The sequence below is a fragment of the Parus major genome, chromosome 2 (assembly GCF_001522545.3).
Source record: "Parus major isolate Abel chromosome 2, Parus_major1.1, whole genome shotgun sequence".
Taxonomy (NCBI): Eukaryota; Metazoa; Chordata; class Aves; order Passeriformes; family Paridae; genus Parus; species Parus major.
In genome coordinates, this window is record NC_031769.1 from 42,992,550 (window position 1) to 43,019,987 (window position 27,438).

General features: G+C 39.0%; 1 protein-coding gene across 3 annotated transcripts in view; it reads left to right on the forward strand.

The window, feature by feature from the left end:
• The first annotated feature begins 3,065 nt into the window (after positions 1 to 3,065).
• DNAJC13 (DnaJ heat shock protein family (Hsp40) member C13) overlaps positions 3,066 to 27,438 on the forward strand; it is a 57,091-nt gene continuing 32,718 nt past the window's right edge. For 2 of the 3 annotated variants that reach the window (XM_015617112.3, XM_015617113.3), the window contains exons 1-19: positions 3,067 to 3,265; positions 11,115 to 11,195; positions 15,471 to 15,546; positions 16,024 to 16,173; positions 16,517 to 16,558; positions 17,623 to 17,823; positions 18,888 to 19,094; positions 19,180 to 19,275; positions 19,416 to 19,507; positions 20,267 to 20,433; positions 20,533 to 20,612; positions 20,692 to 20,861; positions 21,688 to 21,787; positions 22,043 to 22,150; positions 22,651 to 22,806; positions 23,535 to 23,591; positions 24,834 to 24,955; positions 26,113 to 26,188; positions 27,251 to 27,346. In XM_015617112.3, the coding sequence (XP_015472598.1) occupies positions 11,128 to 11,195; positions 15,471 to 15,546; positions 16,024 to 16,173; positions 16,517 to 16,558; positions 17,623 to 17,823; positions 18,888 to 19,094; positions 19,180 to 19,275; positions 19,416 to 19,507; positions 20,267 to 20,433; positions 20,533 to 20,612; positions 20,692 to 20,861; positions 21,688 to 21,787; positions 22,043 to 22,150; positions 22,651 to 22,806; positions 23,535 to 23,591; positions 24,834 to 24,955; positions 26,113 to 26,188; positions 27,251 to 27,346 (2,064 nt within the window). In that variant the 5' untranslated portion in view covers positions 3,067 to 3,265; positions 11,115 to 11,127. Of the gene's footprint in view, positions 3,266 to 11,114; positions 11,196 to 15,470; positions 15,547 to 16,023; positions 16,174 to 16,516; positions 16,559 to 17,622; positions 17,824 to 18,887; positions 19,095 to 19,179; positions 19,276 to 19,415; positions 19,508 to 20,266; positions 20,434 to 20,532; positions 20,613 to 20,691; positions 20,862 to 21,687; positions 21,788 to 22,042; positions 22,151 to 22,650; positions 22,807 to 23,534; positions 23,592 to 24,833; positions 24,956 to 26,112; positions 26,189 to 27,250; positions 27,347 to 27,438 lie in introns of all 3 variants that reach the window. The other variant, XR_001519287.2, reaches the window with a different exon arrangement.

Genomic DNA, 27,438 nt, shown 5'->3' on the forward strand with positions numbered 1-27,438 from the left:
ACTGTTATTGTTATTTGGTCATCTAAAAATTAAAATTATTTAGCATATTTTATGTTTGTTATTCTAAATTAATATTAAGCTGAGGTGTATCTCTTAGATCCAATCTCTAAGAAGATCCCCATTACTTCATGGCAGAAAAACAGCAGTTGACCTTAGAGTGGATGGTCCTGCACCCTCCAACACTGAAAGTTAAGTAAGAGAGTAACTGTTACCAGTTCTAGCAGAAACTTGTTTTATTCTAAGACAAGGAAGGGTGGAAAAATCTCTTCTTTGTCTGAACAGAGGATCCAGAATTCTGCCCTACTATTAGAGACAGTACTAGGAAGGGGAGCTAATTTGTCCACTGTTTGCTGCTTGCAGGCTAGGTAGAAACTTGTTCTTTTTTATTGCTATAAACCACAATAAAAGTAATAGGATCTCTTCTATTATAGGTTGTATTTAAAATCATAATATTTACTGTTGCTGCAGAGAATCTTAGCATTGGCTCTACAGTACCTGTACTGTAGCTTGCTAGAAGAATTCAGCCATCCTAAACCACAGTCTTTCAGAATAGGTGCTGATCACAGAAATAGCCAGTGGACTATTAATTATTTAGTGGTGGACTAGAACTCTTCATTCCTTCCAGATATCAGTTATTGGATGGTAAGGAGAGACCTTGCTCTCTAGACTGGAGATGGCCTGAACTCTTTTGCAAATGGAAGCATTTAAATGGACAAGGTCAGATCGACATTTGGAGTACTTCAGGTGAAAGATCTGGAAGAACTAAACTTGGTTTTGCTTCTCCAAAGTGGATTGAAGCAATTTAACATTTTATCTCCCAAGAAGGCATGAAACCTGTGTTTTGTTATTGTTATTTTCATAATGGGAATGGCTCTGATACAATTTCTGATTCTGTAAGTGACTGGGAAAACTAAGGGCAAAATACTACCTGTGTTAGACACAGGTAATAACAAAACTGCCATTGACATTAATGGAGTGAGGATTTTGTTCACTTTCCTTTTAAATTAAAATAGCAAACTTTTAAATTCGAGGCGTTAAAAACACAATTTTTGTATTGCAGCATTTTCACAAACCTTTAGTTAAACAGAACAATTAGATCCTATCTCTAAAAATATCCAGTAGTATCATCTCACAAGAAAAAATGACCGAGCAAAGCAGAATTTTTTCTGCACACAAGGTAACTTAACACATACTTTACAGTAAGACAGTAATGAAATCCTGGTCTGCTTTAATTTCTGAAAGATTTCCTACCATGTTGTACAATATAATTTCTATAACTTCCTGTCTGAATTGCTAAACACACTTCCCTTGTTCATTTTTTCTCTGAATAATTTCAGAATTCTTATTTCACTATCTCTCAAATTTTCTCTGTCTTAATGCATCCTCCTTTCATCAGTTGTTTGCATTAGATCAAAAGTTAATACCACTACTTATGCAAGAGCATGTCCAAAAATAGAGGAAAACACAGTTACTGAAATACTAGCTTGAGCTGAATAAATATACTGAAATATAATCTGTGCTTTCAGATTAAAATCCATCCACAAAAACATAGATTACTACTTTTTTACATCAATTTCATTACGCAAGTGTCATTCTTTGTTCCTAAGTAATAAACAGCTAACAAACTGTTGCTTTATTTGATGTACTTTACCTACCTATATTGACAACACAAAATAAGTACTGAAACAAAATCAACACCCCTGAACCAAAAACCCTCTGAGCCAACTAATCAACAAACCCAGAAATCACTCCAAACCTGTCCAAAAACTCTTCCATGTGCTCGAAGAAACTCTTCTGAATCATATGACCTCCCTCTGAAATTAGTCCTACAATTCCTAGTATATTAATAAAACATTAAATCTTTTTTTTTCCTCTCTTGAAGTTCTGTAACCAAAAGCAATTTATCAGCTTCCCCAAAGTACTGTTATTTTCCCATCAGTGCTATTTCATCACAGTGCCCCAGATTCAGAGGACTAGATTCATCAAAAGGATGACTGACTAGTATTTAAATATCTTAAGCAACATATAAGACAGATAGTTTGTCATAGAATCACAGAATACCCTGAGTTGGAAGGGAACCACAAGGATCATTGACTCTAACTCCCAGCCCTGCACAGGACACCCCAGGAATCACACCATATGCCCAAGAGCATTGTCCAAAAGCTTCTCGAGCTCTTTCAGGTTTGGTGCTGTGACCACTTTTCTGCTGTTCCAGTGCCTGACCACACTCTGGGTGAAAATCTTTCTCCTGATATCCAACCTCCCCTGACTCAGGTACATGCTGTTTCTTAAGAGTCCATATGATGATGAAAAGGATATTTAAGGATATTTAAAAAATTTAACACCTGAGATTTTTATTTTTATTTTTTTTTCTGCAAGATAGTTCCACTTACTGTTTTTTCCTCATTTCACTCTTCATCTGCAGACTTTAATGACAGTGTTTTAAGGGAAAGGCCATAGTATTCTAATGCAAGTCATTTAAAAATATTCGAAATATTTATGCCATTCAGTAGGCATTTTAAGGAGCTCGTGTTACAATGCTGCCGTAGTTCACAACATTTTTGGGAAACCTTACATCTGGTGCAGAATATAGGGAAGTTGACGGGGAGCTCAAGAGTCCAGTAACAAATCTGGAGCGCCGTTAGCCAACCACATAAATCAGTGATTCAGTCTCCACAGCCTTAATGTGGCATTTTAACATGGCTTTTAAGGCCACGTAAGTAATGTGCATAATTAAACAGCGTACTCTGGCTTTTTAACAGTTCAACGCGCCTTTCCCGGCCTGGTGACGCTCGGGCAGGACCCCACCGGTCACTGTCAGTCCTGAGGCGACGCAAGGCGGGCGCGGGGGACACTTTGCCCCCGGCTGCGCGGCGCCTGCGCAGGGAGCCATGCCGGTTCCCGGCAGAACAAGGCAGGGCAGGGCAGGGCAGGGCAAGGGGCGAGGGTAGGAAGGAAGGAAGGAAGGAGGGAGGGCGGGCGGCGGGAAGGGGGAAGGCAGCGCGGAGCACATCAGGTGACCGCGTCCCGTGACGGCCCCGGGCCGCACGGCGGCTGCGCCGAGGGGGCGGTCTCGCTGCCCGAGCTAAGATGGCGGCCTCCAGAGCCAGTCTCTGAGGCAGTGGGAGCGGTGTAGCGGCTGCCGCCCGCCCGGCTGGCCGGAGGGTGAGGGGTGAGAGCTTCGCTCGGTGCCCCTTCGCCCTTATCGCCGGGGAAGCGCATTGCTGGTGGGGGCAGGTCCGGGCAGCGCGGGCTCCCCGGCCAGGTAAATGCCAGCGGCGGGGGAGGTGAGGGGGCGGCGGCAGCAGCCCCCGCCTCCTTCCACGGTTCCGGGCGGTGCTCGGGGCCGGGTGGGTTGGGCGGGCGGGGGGCGCGCCTGAGCCGCGGGGAGCGGGGTCGGGGCTGGGGCAGCGCTCGCTCTGCCGCCCGGGGGCTGATGGTGCCCGCTCCTGCCCCAGCCGTGAGGGGCCTGGGGCTGTGAGCGGGCGTCCCCAGTGTGGTACCTGTCACCAGCCGCTTCGCTTCCTGTGTCCGAGCAGAGGAGAGGGCTGGGGTAGTTCTCCAGCTTCAGCCTGCCCGGTGCTTCTCTCGGCATGCCCCACACCTGATGCGGCTTCTGTAGCCTCCGGGCAGAATTTGTCCTCTTTATTAGAAGAGTATTGATGTGTCTATTTAAGAAAAAAGGAACGTTATTTTTCTCCTCTTGCCCTCAGATCAAAATATACCCGTCAGGAGATGCTTTGGGAAATAATTTATGAAGGGTGGGAGAGATGTGGTGGAGATACGCTTTCACAGAGATGAGATTTTGTTTCTTTTTTGTGTGCTAACAGTATGCCTGAAGACCATGAACAGAAGTAAATGCATCTTTCAGAAAATCTACCCTTAATGTTCTTATTTTTCCAAGAGCTTTTGAATTTCTTCCATGCATGCTTTTAGCTTGCTTTTTGTTTTCTGAAAGTCAAAACAAGTAGTCATATTGGATGGTTTTCTGTCTGCGGTGAGCTGCCAGCAGTCTTTGGGATAGATTTTCCTGTCTTGTGGTGTGAAGTTTGTGCCTTCATAGCTGTGCCTCTACTGAGGGCTGGGTTCTGGGCCATAAAAAGTTTGTCTTAGCACTTCAGTTTGGGAGGGAGAGATCTTTTTTCTCTTTTTGGCTTGGTGCTCTCGAGCTGAGGGAGTGTTTGAGCATTCTGCTAGGGGGGAAACATAGGCCCAGAAGTTTATTCACAGACTTCCTGTGAATGCACTTAATCTCTGCTGTGTGGCTGCTTTTGAAGTTAATCTAATCTGAATTGTGTTTTCCCTTTTTCTCCTTTGCTCTTTCATGAATAAGATCTGTGATGGTTGTAGTAAATGAAATTGAGTGGACAAGTGCTTGTTTCATCTTACTTAGCACTGGTTAGATAATACTGCATTTCAGAAAATAGTCCTTGTTTAGAATTTAAGTTCTCCGAAGGTGAAGTCTTTTTTTTGTTGTTGATTACTAGATTTGTCTGCATAGGCTACTTGCATGTAGTGAGATATGTTGAAAAGGAGGAGGCTATTGAAGGAACTACTAGTGACTTGAGTTTCATTTAGGACTGACTTAGGAGGATACTCTACAGTCTGATGAATAAAATCATGATAACAGGACCAGCATTACAGATGTGAAAATTGTGCTTGGCTCTAGCCTGCTTCATTTCATATATATGCAGCTTGGTCTAATTCCTGCCTACTATAGGCAGCCAAGTGCCAGAACACTTAGCTAGAAGTTACTGGCGCCTTTCTATTATTACTGAGAGTTTTTTCCACTTGGAGCAGATATCTGAGTGTTTGGAGACAGAGCTGTATTTCTATCTGTGTGGTATATAGACTTTCCGGGAACTTTAACCTTGTATTTTAGCCTTGTTGGAACACATTTTTAAAAAGATTTATTTCATATGTATTGCTTGCTCCTGTGGGTGTCATGTGGCATTTTTCATAGTTTCCAAACACATATTTGTCCTGAGGGACTGAATCACTTTGTATTTCCAGATTTTAAGTGTTATGCTGAGGCTTGGTCTTTAAAGCAAAGCTCTGTTTTTCATACTGAGGAGGTGACTTTGCTTTTGACTTGTTTGAAGCTCAGTAAGTGAAACTTACTGACTTAATAATTCTTCTGCTGGCATTCAACCATATCTTGAAGTGTTAACCTTCAACTGCTTAGCTTCCTGATTTGCTTCCAAAAAACTATTCTCGGGTCAAAAAAAATTAACAACTGTCTTGCTGCACTAGTAAAACAGAACATTACTCTGAAGAAATATGACAGGATTGCTAAACTATGACTTAAAGGAACACTTCTTTTTTCTTCCTTCCCTTAGTTAGTGGATACACTTTTGTTCTGATACTCACCTGTCTAGCTGGTTAATCAGATTGGTTTCCTTTTAAATTTATATTAGCATTCTGCTTTACCAGTGAACCAGAGTCTTCCACGCTTTTTCTTATCTATTATACTGGTCCTTAGTGAGGGAATGGGGTACCTGGAGGATGGACTCTAATGTTGTCACTATCATTTATGTAGCAGTAAGGCTGAGATTCTCAGCCTGTTTCTGTTGTGGGCCACTAAAGGTGGGATTGCTGCTATCACTGAGGCAGGTTGCATGTAGCTTCTTTTAAAGATCTGGTGGGTCTTATCTCCTTTCCCTCTTACAGAAAGGACTGGGAGTTCCTACACTACAGATGAAATCTGTTTCTACAGCTTATTAGGCTGTAGTACTTTAGGAAAAGAGTACTGTTCAAGGAAGAGGAAAACTTAATGCTTGTTAGAAAGAGTCTGTTTGAAGTTAAAACTCTGCCAGTTAGCGACCACAATGAAAGAGGAGGCTGAAATGTAGACAGCTAAAACATTTCAGTGCAGAGAAACTCACTTACTTAAATAATAAATATAAAGCTACAGAGGTGTAGATGACTGGAAATCAGGCTCCAGGCCTTTAAGCTAGCAGTCAGGTATGTAGAACCACAGAATAACAGAAACTTAGGGGTTTTTTTAGTGCTTTGCTCTCATTTCTTTTCAGTTGGTTCCTGTTTTTATGCTCACAAGTATGTCTTCTATTTCTCAGAAAAGTCACACTTGAGCTTGCTATGAGTATCTGTCCCTGTGTAGTAAAGACTTTCCAGGAACTTTAGCTTGTATTCAGCCATGCTGGAAGAAACCTTTAAAACAAAATCACAGTTTCTTATCTGCATTTCTCTTTTTCTTTTGCCCAAGAAATCTCAGTTTCTTATCAGCATTTCTTTTACTCCTCCTTGCAGTAGAAGAGAATAATAATCCTGTGTGCAGCTCTGAATCCTACCTTTCGTTTAAGAAAGATATTGAGGCTTTGTAATAATAGAGAGATAATGTAATCAGGAAAAAAACTGAAATCTGAATTCGGCACCAAACTTTGAACCTATGTCCGAACTTCTGACTGTTCAAACTTCAATTTATTCAATAAATTGAAGGAAACATACATGTAATTACAGCTGTGCTTATTGCTTTGATGTCTGCACGGTCACAGTTTTTCTTCTGACTCCACAAGTGCTGGTTTGGGACTGACTTGTCTCGGTTTCCTAAAATAGATTGTTTTCCCAGATGGTACTTTTGTCTAAAGAATGTGAAATCCTGGAAAAGTGGAAAGTGCATGCAAGTAGAATATAGCTTGTGTAATATACCTACTTGTATAAAAGGTCCTTTTCAACTCAAACTATTCTATGATGCTGTGTAGCTTGAACTCTGAGGCAGGGGGAGTCCTGAAAGCAGTTCAGGCCCTTTAGTTTAAGGGGTTGCTATTTCTGGTACATGAGGCACACGAAAATGTGGTTTCAGCTCGTCCCCTAAAGCCATTTCACTGCTATTTACAGTACTACAGGAACCAAATAGGAAAGTATTGTTTAACTTCAGTCCTGTGAAAAAGCTGATTAAAATATTGGGAGGCTATTTTGGAGAGTGCTTTAGTTGGGCTCCCAAAAGAAGTTGCAAGTTGTTGACCACACTTTGCTTGCAGAATTCTTGGATTAACTACAGTCTGCATTCAGCATGCCCACTCTCAACCAAGCAAATCACATTTACAAACTGCTACTTTCAAAGTAGGTTTTGCCTCTGCTGCAGTGGAAATAGAACATCTGGGTGTTTATCTAGTATCAAAACTTTGAAAACCATCAGTATAGGGTATGCAATAGCTGTGCTACAAAGTATTCAAAATAGCCTTTGAAGTTGTGATTTCTCTACTCCTAGGTACCCCAGAACATTAAGATGATTGCTCTAGTTAGTGCTTTATTGTCTTGGATGCTTTTATGAGTGAGATAACAAATTTCACTCAATTTTTATGTTAAATCAGTCAACTTTTTAAAGCTCTATTGAATGCAGGAAGAAGAGGTAAAGGTAACAAGAATGTTGTCATATTTTAGGAAATTAATATGTAGCTGAGGAGGCCACTATAGCTTACACTGGCAATACTTGATTAATGGTAATGCCTGGTCTATTCTGCAAAGTCAATGGTTATACTGTCTTAGGTGCTCAAATTACAGTGTATCACACTGTAGATACTGTAGATAGTACAAGAGGGATGCCACACTGGTTCTGCTGGAATGTGTAAAGGAAGAGAACTTGGTTTCTTCTGAAATATCTTTGCCTTTGGTATGAAGTATTTTTTTCATCTTGCTCTTACTGTGGAATCAAAGACAACTGGAAAATAATTGCTGGGCTTTACCACAGCAGCTCAGAACACTAAGCTATTGTTTGCCTTTTTTCTCTGTTAAACTGCTGGAAAATGTGTACAAGAATTAATTGTTAGTAGACTTGGGCATATATTACCCCTGCGGTAAGTCTCCTCAGTGGGAGGGATGGTTGCAATCGTTGCCCAGAACTGTGAGTAAAGCATCAAAGCTAAATGATTTTATTGGTTTTCATCTAAACAAAAAAGCAGTCTGGTGAATTCATCACTTGCGTTTCAGGTACAATACTTCATGCATCAGTATCCTGATTCTAGTGAGATGCTAGTGTTAAAAATACTGGAACTGCTGGTAGCTCATAAATGAGTGTTTTTTACTTTACTAGGAGTAGATATTTGCAACACTGAAAACATCTTGCTTTAAATACTCTAGAGCAAGTGGTGTTTAGGTTTGGGAGACCTCCTGGTCAGAGGAGTCTGGTATTGGTGAAAATGGAATTACAGATAAATAGATCTTTTAATCCTGTGCTTAGTGGAGCTAGTCTTGTTATAAGCATCTTATTTTATTTTTACTAATACTTTAGTCAATGTCAAGAAAATGGCTTTGAAAGAGAGGCATGAAGAGTATGAAAAAAGAGAGGTTGCATATATGGCATGTTGCTTTGTAAGATAACTTTAAAACAAAACTACCAGATCTAAAGTGTGCTGCTGTATAGTAAGATCAGTGTAGTTTGGATATAGCATATTGTTTTGATTCTTATACATGGTAAAAATAATAATAATAGTTCTTAAACCAAGCAAAAAGGAGAACTTAAGGAGTAATCATAGAATGCTTTGGGTGGGAAAGGACCTTAAAGATCATCTAGTTCCAACCTTGTTGGCATGGGCAGGAACACTTTTCACTTGACCAAATTGCTCAAGACCCATCCAACCTGGCCTTGAGCACTTCCAGGGCTGGGGTAATGGGGTGTCCAGAACTTCTCTGGGCAACCTGTTCCAGTGCCTCACCATCCTCACAATAAATAATTTAATCCTAACATCCAGCCTAACCCTCCCCTCTTTCAGTTTAAAGCTGTCACTGTGTCCTGTCACTACATGCAGAAAGCCCTGCTGGCTTTCTTGCAGGTTCCATTAGGTACTGGAAGGCTGTTCTAAGTTCTCCCTGGAGCTGCCTTTTCTCCAGGCTGCACAGCCCCAGGTCTCGGCCTGTCTCCATAGGAGTGGTGCTTCAGCTCCCTCCCTGGCCATCTTTGTGGCTCTCCTCTAAACTCACTCCAAAAGATGTGAGGTTCTCACTCCAAAAGGTCATTCTTATGTTGGGAGCCCCAGAGCTGGACACAGTACTGCAGGTGGGGGACTCACAAGAGCAGAGCAGAAGAATCACCTCTCTTGGCCTGCTGGCCAGTTTTGGTTTGGTGCAACTTAGAATATGGTTCTGGGCTGTGAGTGCATACTGCTGGGTTGTGTCAAATTTCTGATCAACACACCCAAATCCCCCTCAGGGCTGCTTTCAAGCCATTCTCCACCAAGCTTGTATTTGTGCTTGGGATGGCCCAGTCCACGTGCAGGGTCTTGCATGTGGCCTTATTGAACTTTGTGAGGTTGGCACAGACCTACCTCTTTCACCTGTCAGAGTCCCTTTAGATGTCATCCCTTCCCTCCTGCCTGTTGATGGCACCACACTGCTTGGTGTCATCAACAAACTTGCAGAGAGTCCGCTGTCCATATCTCTGACAAAGATGTTAACACAGTGCCAGTCTCAATCTTGACCCCTGAGGAATGCCAGTTGTCACTATTACCACATTAACGTTGAGCCATTGACTGCAACTCCTTGAGTGCAACCCTCCATACAACTCCCTATCGACTGAGTGGTCTGTGTCAAATCTGTGTTACTTCAGTTTAGGGGCAGGATGTCAGGCTGAACAGTGTCAAATGCCCAGGTCCAGGTAGATGATTGCAGCAGTCAGTTGCAATAATTCTGTTGAATATCCTGCCCCTCATAAAACTTTGTTTCCAAAGACTGGCTTTAGAGAATTTAAGTTGCCACAAGTCATTGACATATTAGCTTTGAAGATTTGACTCAAAGACTGAGTCACTGAAACACGTAAATACTGTTCTCTCTTCCCAGAGGCAGTACCTCAAATTTCCTTCAGTAGGTAGTGATGATTGTGCTGGTTCTTCACCTGAGGGAAGGAATTCTAGAGTTCATTTGGAGCAGGTTTTCCATTCTTCATGCTTATGACTCCATAACTGCTACAGCCTTTGTTCAGAAAGAAAATAACCTGAAGTTGTAGAGGGTAAAAATTAGCGATGAGCTAATGTTACAGGGCATCCATCTCAAAAGAAGAAATCTTTCTTTGCCAAGTCAAGCAGATGTAAAAAGATAATGGGTTGTTATCTAACTTTCACTGGGGTACTGACTGGGATTGGGTTACTTGGGAGTTGCTTCAGGCAAGCTGTGTTCTTTCAGGCCAGAGTTAGTGTGTGATGTTTTGGGGATGCCACTGTGTTACTGGTGCGAACCTGCGAGTAATACCAGTCTTCAATCAGTAACAGGGAAACCTGATTTAACACATTTGAAAATAAAGCTATTGCTGTAGCAGTAAATGGAGAGTGACAACTTCACTCTTGTACTTAATCAGGGAATGTCTGCCTAAGTTCCTTGTATATGCAATGACAACATAGTCAAATAAAAGGGAAATGAATTTCCTAACTACTCAACATGCATTTGTTTCAGGCATTGAAAACAGGAGTATTTAGAAGCATTCCTCAGAACTTAGCAGCTCCTAAAGCAATGATCCACTTGAGCAGTTTTAGGCAAGTTTCACAAAATTCCTCCATGTGTGTTTAGGGAATAGATATTCCTGTATGAAATAAGCATGTCAGGATGTTAGTGGTGAGATTGCTTAAATTTTTACAGCACATGAATGGTACTTAGTCAGCTCTTTAATGCTCTCACAATGCTTAGCTAGTAAGTAAGTTTCTCAACCTCAAATTCTGTTTCAGACTGGAAAACAAACTGTTCAATGTATCCAAGTATCTCCTTACTGTTTATTTCAGAATTGCAGTAGGACTTTGGTTTAGCTGGAGTTACAGGTAGAGAGGCTACTCAAATAATTTTATATCATACAATTTTCAGGAATAAAGTATTTTGGAGATGACATAAAATATACTTGAATTTGAATGTGCAGAGGTGCAATGAAAGTAGAGTGATTGTAATATGACAAATAGGGTATAACTTACTTTAACCTGGTACTGTTAAGGAGTAGCTAGTGTAAAAAATGCAGTGAAGAAACTAATAATTCTTGTGCAACTTGGTCCATGTATTGTTTGGTAAAGATGAGTTTAAAAACAAAGTATTTTTGTCTTGAAGCATATTGATGATTAGTGAACTTTGGTTTTAAATAAGAATCCTGAGTGCTAACAGGATGTCTCCTTTGTTTTCAGGTGTTGGCACAGAATGAATATAATTAGAGAAAACAGAGATCTTGCTTGTTTCTACACAACAAAACATTCATGGAGGGGAAAGTAAGTAGTTTGTTAATTTTGGGTTTTTGTTTTTAAAGTTTTGTGTCATTTTTTCCTCGTTTTTATTGGATTTAACTGCATAGCTTTAACTTCATCCAGCTGATGAATGAAAATTGAACTAAAGGCTCCTGGTGCTCAGTGTCTGAATTAAATGTATCTTTACTGGAATCAGTTTGGATTTTAAACACTGTGGTTTAGCCTTCTTCTGCTTATGTTCCCACACTGCAGTGTAGCTCTGAAATGGACCATCTAACCTTGTCACCTTCTGGGTCCCTTGAATTTAATAATAAAACACTAATTTTAAAGTGGAAATGTTTCTTCTCAGGACAGGTTTATGGAGGAGTAGTGTTTTATATACGTTAATAGATGAGTATCATATATACATACGTACACCTAAGAAGTTGTGTAACAGATTATTTAAACAGTTAAACTACTAACTGAGATAATTTGAAAAATCCTGCTAATAGAAATAAATCTGATCCTAATGGGGGTTTTGGATCTAAAAATGAATATTTGGTTATGCTTCTGTCTACAAAAGCTTGGGAATGTCTAATAAAATTTTCCACTAAGTTATCCTAACTGGTATCTGTTTTGCTATGTCTGAAGTCAGCTGTTACAGAACTTTATTTGGTATGCTTACCCACTTTTCTTTTCACATGCATAGTATCTCTGTAGAATGGGGCTTTTCCTTGCTTTCTAAATTTCAGCATAACAAAGAGGGTGATTTATCTGCACCTTGGGAACATGAGGCCTGATTGGTTTCTAATGGTTTTATGAAGAGGTATTGTCCAAATCTGTTGGTTGACCAGTAAATTGAAATTGGTTGATTTTTTTTTGATTTTTTTTTTTCTTTTTGTCTGACACATTCATCCTATCAAAGACTGGGAATACTGAGAAGGAAAGGAGAATGGGTTTGCAAGGAGCAGCAGTCACGAATCTTTCACAGTTGTGCTTTGAAGAACCATGAGGTTGCTTCAATGTCTAATCAAAGAGCTCCCTGCTTTTTTGTCAGAAAAAATTAAAACTCTGGGTAGTTCAGAGTCCAGACTACACTGAGTAGCTCTCTGAGTGCAAAATCTTTCCTCTACCAAGTCAGAGTTTCAATTGACTTGAAAGAAATTGTTTAGTATTTAGTTTTATCTCAGTAGAATTGTATCCGGTACTTGTGTAAATGGAGTCTTACCTGAGTTATGATCCATGCATTTGGAATCATGTGGGCATGGGTGAATAAACTACTTTCCTTAGTAACAATAAGATACTATATTGCAGTAGAATATTAGAACAGTTTGTCCCTCCTAATCTTTCTGTTCCCCAGCAGAAAATGTCTGGTCTCTTCCTTAGAATTTTCTGTGGCATATGTGCAAGTTTAGTGTGCATGTGATGTGAGCCAGTTGGTGAAAATCAAATACATAAACCTCAGATTTCTTCTTATGCCCAACTTCTCTCATTTAAGAGCCTGAGGCAAGCTCTTGAAGTTATGGTCTTGAACCTTGACTGTAATGTTCTGGTACACTTAGGGAAGTCTTATAGAACTTTAGGCTGAGTCTAAAGTCTAGAACACGTTTAGTTTACAAATTCGGTGACGTGTTAGTTCTTTCATAGTGAGGGGCAAAGAAGTATTTAGTATGTAGTTGCCTCTTGTTTGTTGCAGCAGAAGCTTATTTGGTTTTCAGTAATTTTCTATTTGAATTCTTTAGTCCACTCAGTTCATAGTTATACATTCTCAGTATAATCTATGTATAATGTTAAAAAACCCCAGTAACTTAATGTGTGGTGCTAAATGAGCCTGAATCATTTTGACTACTCATAGAATTTGTCACTTTGAATATGGGCTCTGTGTGTCCATAAAGTATTTTCCAGTAGTGCAAAAGATGATGCTTCAGTGTTAATCTGTAGATCTGTAAAATTAATGAAAAATATTTTTTTGTTGGGTGTGGTGGTATGAAATTTATCTGCCAGGTTCATTCTGATTTTAAAGGTCTCTCCGTGCTTTGAAATAACCAGTGATCAGGCTTTTTTATGGGGAAGAGGACATTTGGTTCAACTCTTCACAAAACAGCTTGGTATTAGACAGTACTGCAGAGTAGTTTGAGAGATAATTAATAGTAAACTCTTGAAGTCCTGGAGGTATGAATACCTTTCTTACATATTTATAGGTGAAATTCTGGGCAAGAGTAGACCACATGTAAAAGCTGACTTCTGAATCTCCTCTGTTAATGGAACAAAACTTGGGTCTTCTGAATTTACCTGGGGAGAGGAAACAAGGCAAATGGCAACTCAGCAAAACTGCTGTTCTCTCTTGTGTTCCTCATCCCATTACATATTAAAAACTCTGGATAATAAATGCTTCCTGAATCTTGAAATGTAGGCTTGAGCATAAGGGGAGAAAAGGAAGGGGCTATGATGTTTGGAAGCTGGTCTTCAGTTTTGTGTAATGGTTGCAAATCCTTACTCTGTGACAAAGCACTGTGAGGCTCATAGCAGGCTAAGTAAACAAAACCTTGAGCAAGTAATAAAGAGCTTTATTACTTGTGATATGCTGTCCTAAAGAACTTAAGCCTTATTTATAAATTGTATAAAAGACAGAATACTTACCTACATTGCGCAACAAAAGGAGAAGTTGGTTTCTTCTTATAAACTAAGAACTGGAGCATTCTTTGACAGGCTGAATGTAGTGGAATTATTAGCAGGTAGAGTTGCATCAAACATTTTGCTTCATTACTTCATGACTTCTTTAACCTGCATCTTAAATAAGGAAATTTCAACTATGTCGAAAAGCAAATAGGTTTGGCAAATACGTTAAACATCATTATGGTGGCAGATCAGTTCAATGCAGATGTTCCTAAACTTTAAAGAAAATAAGCACTTGTTTTAGTTCCTAAGTAAACTCTGGGACAGTAAAGGCTTCAGCTTGCACTTTTATTTGAATAATAATGGAAAATGGAAGGGTATTAAGTTTGTGAGATTACCTGACTGTCAGATAGATGCTCCTGACCTTCCTGTTATAAGAGATATGTGGGAGCTCCTCTGAATATATTTGAAACCTGTGCAAAGTTTGACTTTTTACAGAAATGATGGCTTGTGCTGCAGACCTGTCAAGTGAGAGAGGAGAAAGGACTGCAACACAAGAATGCAGAGAAGGATGGAAGTGACCTGCTGGCTCTTGATGCAGTCTAATGTGGCACATATTCAGATTAATGAAGCATCTGGTTGATAATATCTTTTCCAAGCAAACCCACAGTTTACCCAGAATTGAAACTTAAAGTCCTACACTGAATCAGTTTTAATATTGACAACTAGCCAAATTATTTTTATTTGGTTCAAGTTCAAGAAGGGCATCCATGTTTAGATGCTGTTGCTTTACTAGCACTGGCTCTGGTTAGGTTTGGCTTTACTTTTTGGGCTGGATGGCTTCCAGATGGAGCGCCCTAGAACATGGTTTGTTCAAATAACAAGGTATTAATAATCTACTGTTCCAAACTCTGCTTAGCTTTTTCAAAACTCCCAGATTCAGAAATATGTAAAGAGTCTGTTTTGTTCAGGGTGTATTTTGAAGATTATCTAGAAAATGAAGCCATGGTAAGGCTTTGATTTTGCACTTGATGCATCTAAATTTTCTAGCTTTATCTCACTGCTGCTTGTGTCTGATACATCTGAAACAGAAGTAACTACCTTGCTATTCTTTAAACCCTGTGACAGTTAACTTGTCTGTCATATCAATGTGCAGTGACAGTAGCTTTGGTGATCTGAGTCTTTCTAGAGTTTGGTATCTTTGGTTTCCCTCAAGATAAAGAAAAACAGACTTGGCTATAGTAGTACTTTGACTTGGTACAGTATTGTGACAAATTGTGTTAATTGGATTTTGTGTTAAAACTGATGGCCGAGACAGCTTCAGACAAATGCTTCTTTAGACTAATGCAGGAATGCTTGAGGTTTTTTTTTCCTCTACCTGTGTAGCCTTCATAGAATTTATTCCTGTCTGGTAGTACCTTTCAGTGCAAGTTCCAAGAGTTTGATCCTGACTTAGCCACTAATTTAGGAAAATGTATGCATGACTAAATCTATTTAATAGTATTTAACCTGTATGTCCCCTTTATGGATATATAGAACAAAAGAGCTTAACATATTATAAGGGTAAACTGGAAGCTAACAAAAAAGAATTTAATATCCATTTCCTAACAAAAACCTGTACATATGTTCTTAACATAATTTTTGCAGTTCAGTATGGGTTTTCCTGTGACTTCTGGAGAAACTTAACACACTTTTGTATTCTAGATATAAGCGAGTCTTTTCAGTTGGAACCCATGCCATCACCACATACAACCCCAACACACTGGAAGTTACAAATCAGGTAACTGTCCTTTTTGAAGCTGATTTTGACTTATGTTCATTATCCAGAGTGAATAGTGTTATTCAGGCTTGAAAAACCATCTAGTCTGACAAGATTTCAGAAAAGCCAGAAGGTGTGGCAGCTGTGTACAAAAGCACACATAACAGAAGGTCTGTCTTGCCTTTGTTTACTCTACAAATACCCAGTAGGGTTTTGTACTTTAAAGCAATTTCTTTTTATTGGCCAACAGGTAGTAGTTTGCCTTTGGCTGTACTGTTCTGAAGGATCTGGGATAAGTTTGATCACTGCTAAGCTATGTCTCTGAAGGGAGTTGGGACTCTTAGTTACTTTGCACAGTATCAAATAAGAAGCTAAAGCTCATGCTGTCACATAGCATCCTTGCTGTCATCTTGTTACGGGGTTATTATGGGTTTTAAGGGCAGGAGATGTAGCTTTAAAATTACTAATGGTATAACCTAATTACTTTCAACTATCTAGTGGCCTTATGGAGATATCTGTAGTATTTCTCCTGTTGGAAAAGGACAAGGAACAGAATTTAATCTCACTTTTCGCAAAGGGAGTGGAAAAAAATCCGAGACACTTAAATTTTCCACAGAGCACAGAACAGAACTCCTTACAGAGGCACTGGTAAGATTTTTATTTTCTTCAAGCAAGCAGTAAGTACTTGGTTACCATTTCCATCTGTGGTAGATTACTATGCTTTCTTTCCCTGCATGAAAAGTAGGAAAGCAAGTTTTTTGAGCTGTTATGTTAATGATCTTGATCTGGTGTCAGTTGGAGCAGGTACTGTATGATTTGTTAAGAGTGAGTAAAGCTACAAATATTGAATACATTAAACTGCAGTGGAATGGTGAGCCTTCTGAGGAGGCTTAAAATGAGTCCCATAAAACAAGTCAGCTTAATTGTAGACTTTCTGGATAGACAGGTTGTCATATTTGCATTCATTCACTGTTAACTTTTTTAAAAACAGAGATTCAGGACAGACTTCTCAGAAGGAAAAATCACAGGACGGGTGAGTGTCTGGCTTATCTGCATCATGTGTGGTTTAAGAAAATTATCTAAAGACTCAAACTTCTGCTTTGTTCATGTATTTTATGCTTGTGCTATGTGCTACCTAAAATAGCTTTTGTGAATTTGGAGCCAAAGTCTTTGAGAAGAGAAAATGGAGTTTTGTTCAAGAGCATTGGGTGCCTCTTCACTAGTAGAATATTTGAACTCTTTTTGATTGACCGGAGCCTCATACTTGTACATGGAATGTTACTGTTGAAATACAGGGCTGTGCTATGTGGAGTTCTTATCTGGAGAGGAGAAAAACATTGATTAATTAGTCAATGTTTGCTTTACTTTCTAATTAAATATTTTCTGCTTAACATCCTGAACATTTGATGCTTCCTAGAAAGATTTCTATAAGTCAAGATTGGCATTTACTGAATTGTGGTAATACAGTAATGAGCAGTGCAGTCTACAGAGCTGGACTTTATATTTGTCTTTTAGTCATAGAAGATAGCACTTCAAGTGCTTAAAGTTACTTTACGTAATTTAAAGTACTGCATAGAATAAATCTTCAGTCATGAACATAGTAACACTGCTGGAATATGGGGATCCTCTTTGTCTTATTGTAGTTTAGAACAGACCTCCAACTTTTGGTGGTTTAAGTAAGTTTTTATTTGTAATGGAATATGACTGCAGGAGATGAAAGATGTTTGCTACAGTGACAAATTTAGCTTAACTTGATTTAATTAGCTGAATAACAGTATTTGATGTAAAGGCTATTTCCTCATCTAACCACAGTGTTCGAAAGTCAGTGGGTAGACCACCTTCTGCAACAAGAGAACTTACTTCCTTTGGGAGTGACTCTTCTGGGATTCTGTTCTTGCTTCAACATGCATTGTTTAAGCTGTGACCTCCTTGTCAATTGACATCTACATCTACTTTCCTTTCCTTCATAGTTTTCTTAATACAAATAAGAGCATTAAGGGAAATTATATAATTTTTTGAACTTACTAGCTAAGTAGAGAACTACTGCTGTGTAGTAATGGTACGTATGTAGATGTCTAAAAGTAGCTCTCTCTGCAGAGGTATAACTGCTATAAGCATCACTGGAGTGATACGAGGAAACCTGTGATTCTGGAAGTGACTCCTGGAGGTATTGACCAAATTGATCCTGCAACAAATAAGGTCCTGTGCTCCTATGACTACAGAAATATTGAAGGCTTTGTTGATATTACTGGCTATCAGGGAGGCTTCTGTATCCTCTATGGAGGATTTAGTAGATTGGTGAGTATTAAATCAAAATATCATGGTATGGTTCTTAGGATGTTTATAACTGCATATTTGATAATGAAACTTCAAAATAGTTGGAGCGTATAAGTATGTGCATCTTTGGGACCCAGCTGTGGAGCCTCAAGGCTTATGGACAGGTCCTGAAAGGAAAGGAAATTAGTTAAAACATTTGAGAGTTGTGTATGAGTTTGGTTACCGTTTTTGGTGTGAGGGATTTTTTTTTTGAGTGTATTACATGTTTAAGAGAAAGGATGAAATGTCTAGGTTTTTTCAGATAGTAAGTATGTTAAATGTAATGTGGATGTGGAATTTCCTGTCATTTCTCAAATTTACAGAAGTGACAGGCATTGTGTTACTAATCTACCTAACTGATGGAAGGATTCAATTCAGAAATAGACTGACCAGTGATGCCATTGCCTCTTTAGACCTGTGATCTGATTACTTGGCAGCTTTGCTTGGGAAATACTGCAGTATAATGTTGGTTCTAAAATGATCACAGGGTTTCTGTGTACTGTACTTCAAGCAGCTGAAAAGGATCTTTACAGTATTAACCATAAATTAATTCTCATATATAACTACCTCAGTCTCTACTAACAAAATAGGACTAGATGAGGGTTTCCATGTCTTTTGTACTGCAGCATGCTTTTCTCTGGCATAAGACTAGCAATATGTAATGAATCCTCTAGAGCTGCCCTAACCTTGAAGATCACCCGTGGTAGCCCAAATTGCTTTCTCAGGGTCCTCACTCCTGCCAGGCTGTCGGGGTCTGTTGCCAAGGGTGGACAGGCAAATCATGCAGACCACAACTTTAATGGCACACTAATGTGTAGCAGGGTATCCTTTAGGAATAGCTGCTGTAGATATTTATTTTAAAGGCAAATGTAAAGTTAATAGTAGATCTCTTGTGTAATAAATACCTGCCTATACTATGCACGTAGCAAAGGCCAGTCCAGCTACTGTGCATGTTCCCTACTGTTAGGTGTACAGAGGAGGATTGTTTATAGAACTCTGATTTTCTTCAGTTGTGACGTATTTCTTTTTCTTTACAAAATTTGCAGCACTTGTTTGCCTCTGAGCAGAGGGAGGAAATTATCAAGAGTGCAATAGAGCATGCTGGCAACTTCATAGGCATCTCTCTGCGGATAAGGAAAGAATCCCTAGAATTCGAGCAGTACTTGAATCTTCGCTTTGGAAAGTACAGCAATGATGAATCTATAACATCTTTAGCAGAGTTTGTTGTTCAAAAAATAACACCTAGGCACTTGGTAAGGCTGTCAGACTGAACATACTTGGTTCCTACTAAGTACTAAGTGTTCTCTTTCCTAGCATGCCTCTCTCTTGTTTTACAAGGAGCCTGTGAAAAGAGTACTAGCTCTTACAGAAGCTTGCTTAGTTGAGAGGGATCCAGCTACCTACAACATTGCAACCTTGAAACCTTTAGGCGAGGTAAGGGGCATTCTTTCTCAGTACTACTTCTTCAAATAAAGGCTCTAAAAGGCTGGAATTGACAGTATATGTAAGCCTTAGTTTGTAGAGTAGCTAAATAACACTGCTTCATGAATGTGATCCTTGTCCCTTATTTTTAGGTATTTGCAATAGTGTGTGACTGTGAAAACCCCCAGCTTTTCACCATTGAATTCATCAAAGGACAAATTCGGAAATACTCTTCAACAGAAAGGTAACTGGAGCTTCTGTGCATTATAGATTCAAATGGGAGTTGATACTGTAGTGTTTGTCATTCCTCAGCTTCTATAAACTCTGACCCTTGCAGGGGTTAACTCAAAGCCTTGCTGTTCTAGCAGTTTGCCACTTATAAATCAAGATTTGTTACAGAAACTAAATCTCTCCCATTTACCTTCATCTTAACTTTGAGAAAATCTCTCCACAGGTGTTCTGATGAACGTAAAAGGATGTTGGACTTAGATGTTTCTCCTAAGCAATATAGTTCTGTGTATGCAGTACTTGGTTTAGTATATCTGAAACAAGGGAAGAAAGCACAGTCTAGGTAGTATGGAATTGTGAAGGCTGTGAACCCTTTGAACTCTTTGCTTGAAACAGTCTTAGTTGATTCTATTTAAAACTACCAGTAGAACAGTGCACTTGCAGTTGTAATACAGTCTAATCCTGCTAAGTGAGATTTTGCAGAAAGCACAGGGATCAATTGGCTGGCAGTATGTGTCACTCATTAACAGGTAATCTAGAATTGATCCCATTAGTGAAAGGCTGCAGCTGGCTGTACTGAGTGTAAGTCAGCTCTCTCCTAACAGTGAGTAAAGGAACACTGAAAGTTGATGGTTTCTTCCAGAGGTGTAGCTGTTGGCAGTAGTGTTAGTTAGAGACTCCATGCTGCCTTTCATGATGTGATTTTTTTTCCCCCTTGGTTCTTTGGCACCACTTCTGATTTAAATTCTATTTGTGTGTCATTGTCCCAACACAGAGATTCTCTCCTGGCTAGCTTGCTGGATGGAGTGAGAGCCTCTGGTAATAGAGATGTCTGTGTGAAAATGACCTCCACACACAAAGGCCAGCGTTGGGGATTACTCAGTATGCCTGTAGATGAAGAAGTAGAGAGCCTTCATCTGAAGTTTTTGGCTGCTCCTCCAAGTAAGCTAACGCTTCTTAGCTGGGTTTATAGTGCTCTTTAAGGCATCCAGGTATCGAGTCAGGTACTGTACACTTAACTTTTGGTATGTCTTTTTTCAGATGGTAACTTTGCAGATGCTGTGTTCAGATTCAATGCTAACATTTCCTACAGTGGAGTCCTACATGCAGTCACACAAGATGTAAGAACAGAGTCTTTACCCATCCTTTTAAGATGTTGCTAATGCATAAAGGAATTAATGCTTGTTATTTTTTAACCAGGGTCTGTTCTCAGAAAACAAGGAGAAGCTCATTAATAATGCCATAACAGCATTGCTCTCCCAGGAGGGAGATATTGCAGCATCTAATGCAGAGCTTGAAAGCCAATTCCAAGCAGTAAGACGACTAGTGGCTTCAAAAGCAGGCTTCCTTGCCTTTACTCAGCTTCCAAAGTAAGTGCAAAGTCTCTTAAAGCTTGGAGGTAGTAGATAAAAATAGGTCTTGAGCTTTTGTTAGTAACTTAGGTCAAAAGTAAGAAATGGAATTAGGACTCCCTTCTGAAAAGGACTGTAACACTGTACAAGATTGTTTTCAGTAGTATGAGGCTGTCACCGGGCTTTTGTGCAAATTGACAGTCCCAGGTAATAATTTGCAAGTAAAGCTAATTCTTCGTGTGCCAAATACTCTGTCTTGAGGCAACTACAGTTTAATGATTTTCCTAGTGGAAAAATTTTTAACATGTACCTTCATCTGTCCTTGAAGTAGGCAGTTGTTTATTCTCAAAGTATGCTAATGTCATTGCTGTCTTCAGTTCAACACAAGATAAAATGATGTTAGGAGGTTGTACTTCTGTAGTAAGTACTGACTACTTGGAGTTTGTCTTAAATAACATAAGGAAGCAGAAAAACTGTTGTTCTGAAAACAAAATATTATTAGAAATATTTATGACTAGGAAATATAGAGCAACTATGATATAGAGAATGATGAGAGGAGTAACAAAAGCACTTAGTCTGAGACCTTTATAAACTTCTGTTTCTCTGTAAATAGTATCCTGTGACTACACAGATAGATCTTTATTTTGATGAATGTGCTTGGCATGTTGCTAACAGTGAAGTCAATATTTTCCTACCAAGAATCTCAAATTTATGAAAATATCACGGTACTGGCTTGCTAAATGCAATGGGAGCAGACCCCTCTTGGCTGCTGATTAGATTTAATCTTAATTTTAAGATTTTAGTTTCTTCTCTGATCTTAGTGGTTTTGCTTTCGTTTCAAAAGATTTCGAGAACGATTAGGAGTGAAGGTTGTGAAAGCCCTCAAAAGGAACAATGATGGAGTAACCCATGCCTCTATTGACATGCTTTGTGCTCTTATGTGTGTAAGTATTAAATTTCAGGTTCTTTTACTTTGGAATATGTGAACTTCAGGCTACTGAATGATGTGGAAATAGGGACTGCCATTCAACCTGCAGTGTGTTCAGACATGGAATAACTTGTTATACATTGATTTCTTGCTGAATTTGAAGGAGGATGTGGGTAGAGAGAATAGCTTTTGGATTACAGAGTGGATTTTGGAGCTGTTAAGAACTGAGGGTTGAAATGTGGCTACATAGTGAATATTTCTTTTTTTATAGCCCATGCATGATGACTATGACTTGAGGCAGGAGCAGCTGAACAAAGCTTCCCTTCTTTCTTCAAAGAAGTTTCTAGAAAATCTACTAGAGAAATTCAATTCCCATGTGGTAAGTCAAATTTTGGAAATAGATTTAAGCTTCTTTAAGTGCCTTTCCTAATTGTAATGAAAATGCTTTTGTCATACTTAGATGTCTCTTTGAATGTATTTACACCTGCAGTTGAAAATACAGCTCTGTCTGGCACTGAAGTTTGTTCTAATTAAGCTTGGATCTTGATAGGTTAGGACATAGTTGTCAGTACTTCAGAAGTTGAATGTCTTGCAACAAATGTTTGCATGTTTAATATGGAAACTGGATAAGCAAAAGAATAGCATAAACTTGTATTTGTGGGATTAAACTAGATAAAAGTAGTATGAATCTCCAATATGCTATAGAAACCAATTTTTTTACCAGGGTTGTGCCATACACCAAATAATGGAGTATTCTAAACTTGTAGTAGTTTTTGTTTACAGACTATTTTAATGCCTTGACAAAGAAGAGCAGCTTCAGCATCATGAATACTCTTGGACCACTGTGTCTGAATTACATACCTGTCTTCCTAATTTCAGGATCATGGGACGGGTGCCCTAGTAATTAGTTCACTTCTGGACTTCCTGACATTTGCCCTATGTGCTCCATATAGTGAGACTACTGAGGGGCAGCAGTTTGACATGTTGTTGGAAATGGTGGCATCTAATGGAAGAACATTATTTAAGCTCTTTCAGGTAAGACTTACTTTTCACTATTATTAGAGGCTTCAGGTAATCAATGAACGTGAGTTTTTTCTTGTTTTCCTAAAAGACAGATTTGTCTTCAGCTGGTTAATGTGCCTGAATCTTTTCTATCTTGGTGAATGTTTTAGTGGCCTTTTATTTTGCCTTCAGATATCAGATTGAGGTGATTATTCTGTGGTGAATGATATGCCAAATCATCATAGAATAGACTGCCTAAGACCTGTTTCCAGAAACACAGGTTGGACTTCCAGATAGATTCAACAGATGCAGAGATCTTCCCCTGACTGGAAAGTCTTCTGCCTTTTTGTTTCTTTCTCAGTAAATGAGAGTTAAGAGATAGAACACCACAGTAACGTCCTCTTCAGTAATAAACCTGTAAGGATTGTAGCATTTTTAGCGAAAATATCCATGCCTTCTATACCGTAAAAGTAGTATTTTCTTCTGCTTTTTGATGAGTGTCAGCTTGTCAACCAGTTTCCTCATCATTATTCCAGCTTCTCTGATAAATACAGCTGTTCAGTGCCAGGAATTCTGTCTGGGAGTTGCATGAGAGGTGCTTGTTCAAAGATAGGGTAGGAACTCTTAAGACTAGTTTTCACAAAACTGAATTGGAGGTAGAACAGCCATGTATATTAGTTAAAGAAACTGAATCACAGATGATCTAATCTTCAGTTTTTGCACTTGGATGATTTTTTTTGTTTGTTTTTATTCTGTTCTAGCACCCTTCCATGGCAATTGTGAAAGGAGCAGGTTTGGTGATGAAGGCAATAATAGAGGTGAGATTTTATCAATGTTGACTGGAATAGCATGCAAAATATGTATTGTCTATTTTGGAAGTGAAGTTGCTGACCCGGAGAAGTTTGTTATATTAGCTTCTCAAAGTGGGGAGGGGGAAGTTGGAAGGTGAGGAACAGAACACCAGCTTAATTGTGAGTGGTTTAATATAGCAACTTGCTTTATCTTACACTTGGGGGTTTGGAAAGCATGTGATTTGGGACATTAGGTAATGGCTTGCATGTCTTCATGTTGCAGTCAAGATTTGGCTGTAAATGTTGTATGTAGCTCAGCCACATACCTCAGAGCCACCAGACTTCTCCTGCATGTTAGAGGTATCTCAAGGAGGAGAGGCTGTATTTCCTAGGATGCATTGCCAGATGGAATGGGACCGGGATTAGCAAGTAGTAATGTCCCAGAGCTACTGATGTCAGCCTCTGTTCTTGCTTTGGCTTTAAGTTTCCATACCATGTAATGTATGGGCCAAGTCCATACTTCTCAAGGGTTGCTCATGATTATTGCAGGGTGTCCTTGCTAACTTACTCTTTACACTTCCTGGGTTGAAATTCAGGGTTTAATTTAGTGCCTCATTGAATCACAATGGCTTATGCGTCTGAAACCCATCTACTACTTTCTTGGAATGGAAGTGAATGAACACTTGAAATAGAGATATTTCAAATCTTCAAGTTTCCATCAATGTACCTGATAATGTTAGCTAAAAGTTACTATGGTGTTTATTAAAAGTCCTGTCATCTAGAAGGGTAAAAGTGCTGCAAAAGCTTTTTCTTATTCATTGCAACTAATGTGTCTTGACTGAGTGGCAGTCTTACCCATGTGGCTGTCTAAACTGAACAGCAGCCATCAATCTTAAATGGTTACTGTTGGCAAAAGTCAAGCAACAAGCCCTTGGCTGCCATTTTTCATTTAATTCCAATTTATAATTGCAGTGTGAAAATGGTACTTCTACTACAACCTCCTGATGTATGATGTGAGACAGGCATCCTGCCCTCTTCAGTTACTGTCCTCATAGATGTAACTACCAGTTATTTGGTCCGTGGCTTTACTACAGCATTGAGCAGTTGCTGTGGAGAACTTTTATTTAAAACCTATCATACTCTAGCTTCTGGTTTTTTAATATTAGTTGGCATAATTGATGGTCAAGAAGGCCTTGGAACTGTAGACTTAGATAAAAGCAGCTTAACTAAGGTGCTTTGTTTAGTAACCATATTGCCCTGTTTCCAAAGGAAGGAGACAAAGAGATTGCTACCAAAATGCAAGATCTTGCCCTCAGTGAAGGTGCCTTACCTCGTCACTTGCACACTGCTATGTTTACAATAAGCACAGATCAAAGGATGCTTACAAATAGGTATGTCCATCTCACTTGATATATCATGTTTAAAAAAATCTAAGTAATGGCCTAGGGAACACTGGGAGGTCAGGGAAGAAAAGTTGCAGTTCTTCAGGAGAATATTTTCTTTAGCAGCTGGTACATTTTAGTAGAGCAAGCTTCAGCCAAGGCTGCAGCCACTTAATAAATCCTTGATTATTCGTTTGTTAAGGTGGGCTTGGGTTGGTTGCTCATTAATGGCTCAAGTTTTGGTTTTTATTTCTTTTAATTCAGGGGAAGAAAAGGCAAGTAGAATGTTTGGAACTTGTACAAAGTTTCAACTTGTACTGTACAACTGTATAAAAAATGTGTGCACATCTCAGACATCTTGCATGCAGTTAGGGTAACCCATCCTATCTGAGAGAGAAGTTTCCTGACGGAAATTATTTCCTGAATCAACAATCAGTAGAACTTGGAATCTCTGAGAGGATGCTGTAGTGGATGAGCAATGATTCAATTTTTTCCATTCAAATACAAGATTTCAGAAGCTTTTGCTGTGAATTCTTGAAATGCTTAGAGTTGTTAAGGAATGTAGGGACAAGTGGAACTTGTTGCCACTGTGTATCATTCAGGAGAGAGCTGGTATGAAACCATCTGTCATGCTAGTTCTGTTTGGTGCTACTGCTTACAATGTGCTTGTAGCAGTGCTTCAGTTCAGTGCAGTAGAATCCTAGTGACAAATGTTGGCAGAAAGCATCAGTTGGCATAGAAGGCAGGCTTCCAGAAAGGCTTTTCTAGCCAATAAGAATGATACTAAGAATTTCAAGTAGAGCATGTCGCAGTTCTTGGTGGCTTCTGGTCTCTTAACTTTAGCTGTAAATTAAGGTTGGCTGGATAAACTTACACTTGGTTATTAGATGTTTCTGCTCTATTGCTCAAGTGTTCTTTGAGGTTTAGATCAAAAAGCATGTGCTGCTACTGTTCCACTAACTTCACTGGAACTTCTTAGAGGCAACACTTTAAGGCATGCTAAGCATATCCTTGAAGAATGTAATGCTTTGTGCTCTTACTCACTCAAGAGCACGAAGCTCTTGCTCATCTTCATTTCATCAGCTTGGTAAGGGTGACAGTTTAGCGGTTTAAAAATCTGTTTAAAGTAGTAACTAGCAGTTTGTTAATTTCAATGGCTTTTTCAGGCAGTTAAGTAGACATTTGGTTGGCCTCTGGACAGCTGAGAACAAAACTGCTATGAATTTGTTGAAACGTATTTTGGTAAGTAAAATCAGATTATGGAGTAGCAAAAGAATAAACTATGAAAGCTTGCAGTATCAAAGTTGGGACAGTCTATATAGTAAACATATTCCCTTTTCCCTTTAAGGGAGAAGGTCTTGCTTGGAAGATCAGCAGTCTGGCATCTGCTAATTAAAGGATATTGATATCTACTTCAAAGTATCTCATACTCTATAAATTTTCTGTTGCCCCCCTGACACTTTTTAAAATACTTTGTCACAAAACTCTAAAATAAGGTGTCTTGACTTCTTTTTCTTGATTAAAAGAACAAAAATGTGGGAGACATTGTAAGCATGTCTCTAACATTTTGTGCCAATAAGAAATTAAGATATTAAGAGTTCTGTCTATGCGTTCATGTCTTGCCTGTCCAACTTTGTTTGCTTGTAACTTGGTTAAATTTATATGTTGTTAGTTCATATGCTGATCATTAATATGCTCTTTCACCCTTACAGCCTCCTGAATGCTTCTTGCTTAAGTTACTTCAGTGAAGTCAGTTTAATGAGTAGTGTTATAAGAAATTATTCTACCTGGGAAGTTAACAGCTTTGAATTTCAAAATAGCAGTTCCTTCCTTTTTGGCAGAGCAAACTGTCCTGATCTTGGTCACTATTCTTATGGAAAGCTTAATCAAAAAAGACTATCTCATCTCTGATGTCACATGTAACATTTAGTCCATGTCAGAGGATATGGATGGATTCTACTGGATTCTATTCATCCCTCTCAGTATAGCCTTATTTTCTTCCTGAATTCTTTAGGTTCATTAAGTGCTGCTTTAAGAAATGGGATATAGCCCAGAGTTCTGCTTCACTGAAGCCAGTAATATGTCTCTGTTGAGCAATTCTGTTGAGGATGGAGCCATTTTACTAATCACAGCAAAAGAAAATGTTGTAGCTTTACATACTTACTTCAGAGTAGAATATAAATACTTGATAAAGTTACAAAATATAAATTTTGAAATCTCTGATTTAAAGAAATTGTTATTACCTAATGTGATGGTTTCTGTTCATTAACCATGTGTGTTTACATTGGTTTTAAATGTTTTTAGCCACCAGGTTTGCTGGCATACCTTGACAGTACCGATCCTGTTCCTGAAAAAGATGCTGATAGAATGCATGTTAGAGATAACTTAAAAATTGCAACTGTAAGTAATTGTAGTTGTCTTACCTCTTCCATTATATAGATGTATAGTCTTAGTGACTTTTCTAATACAGACACTTGACTGCTGCATTGACC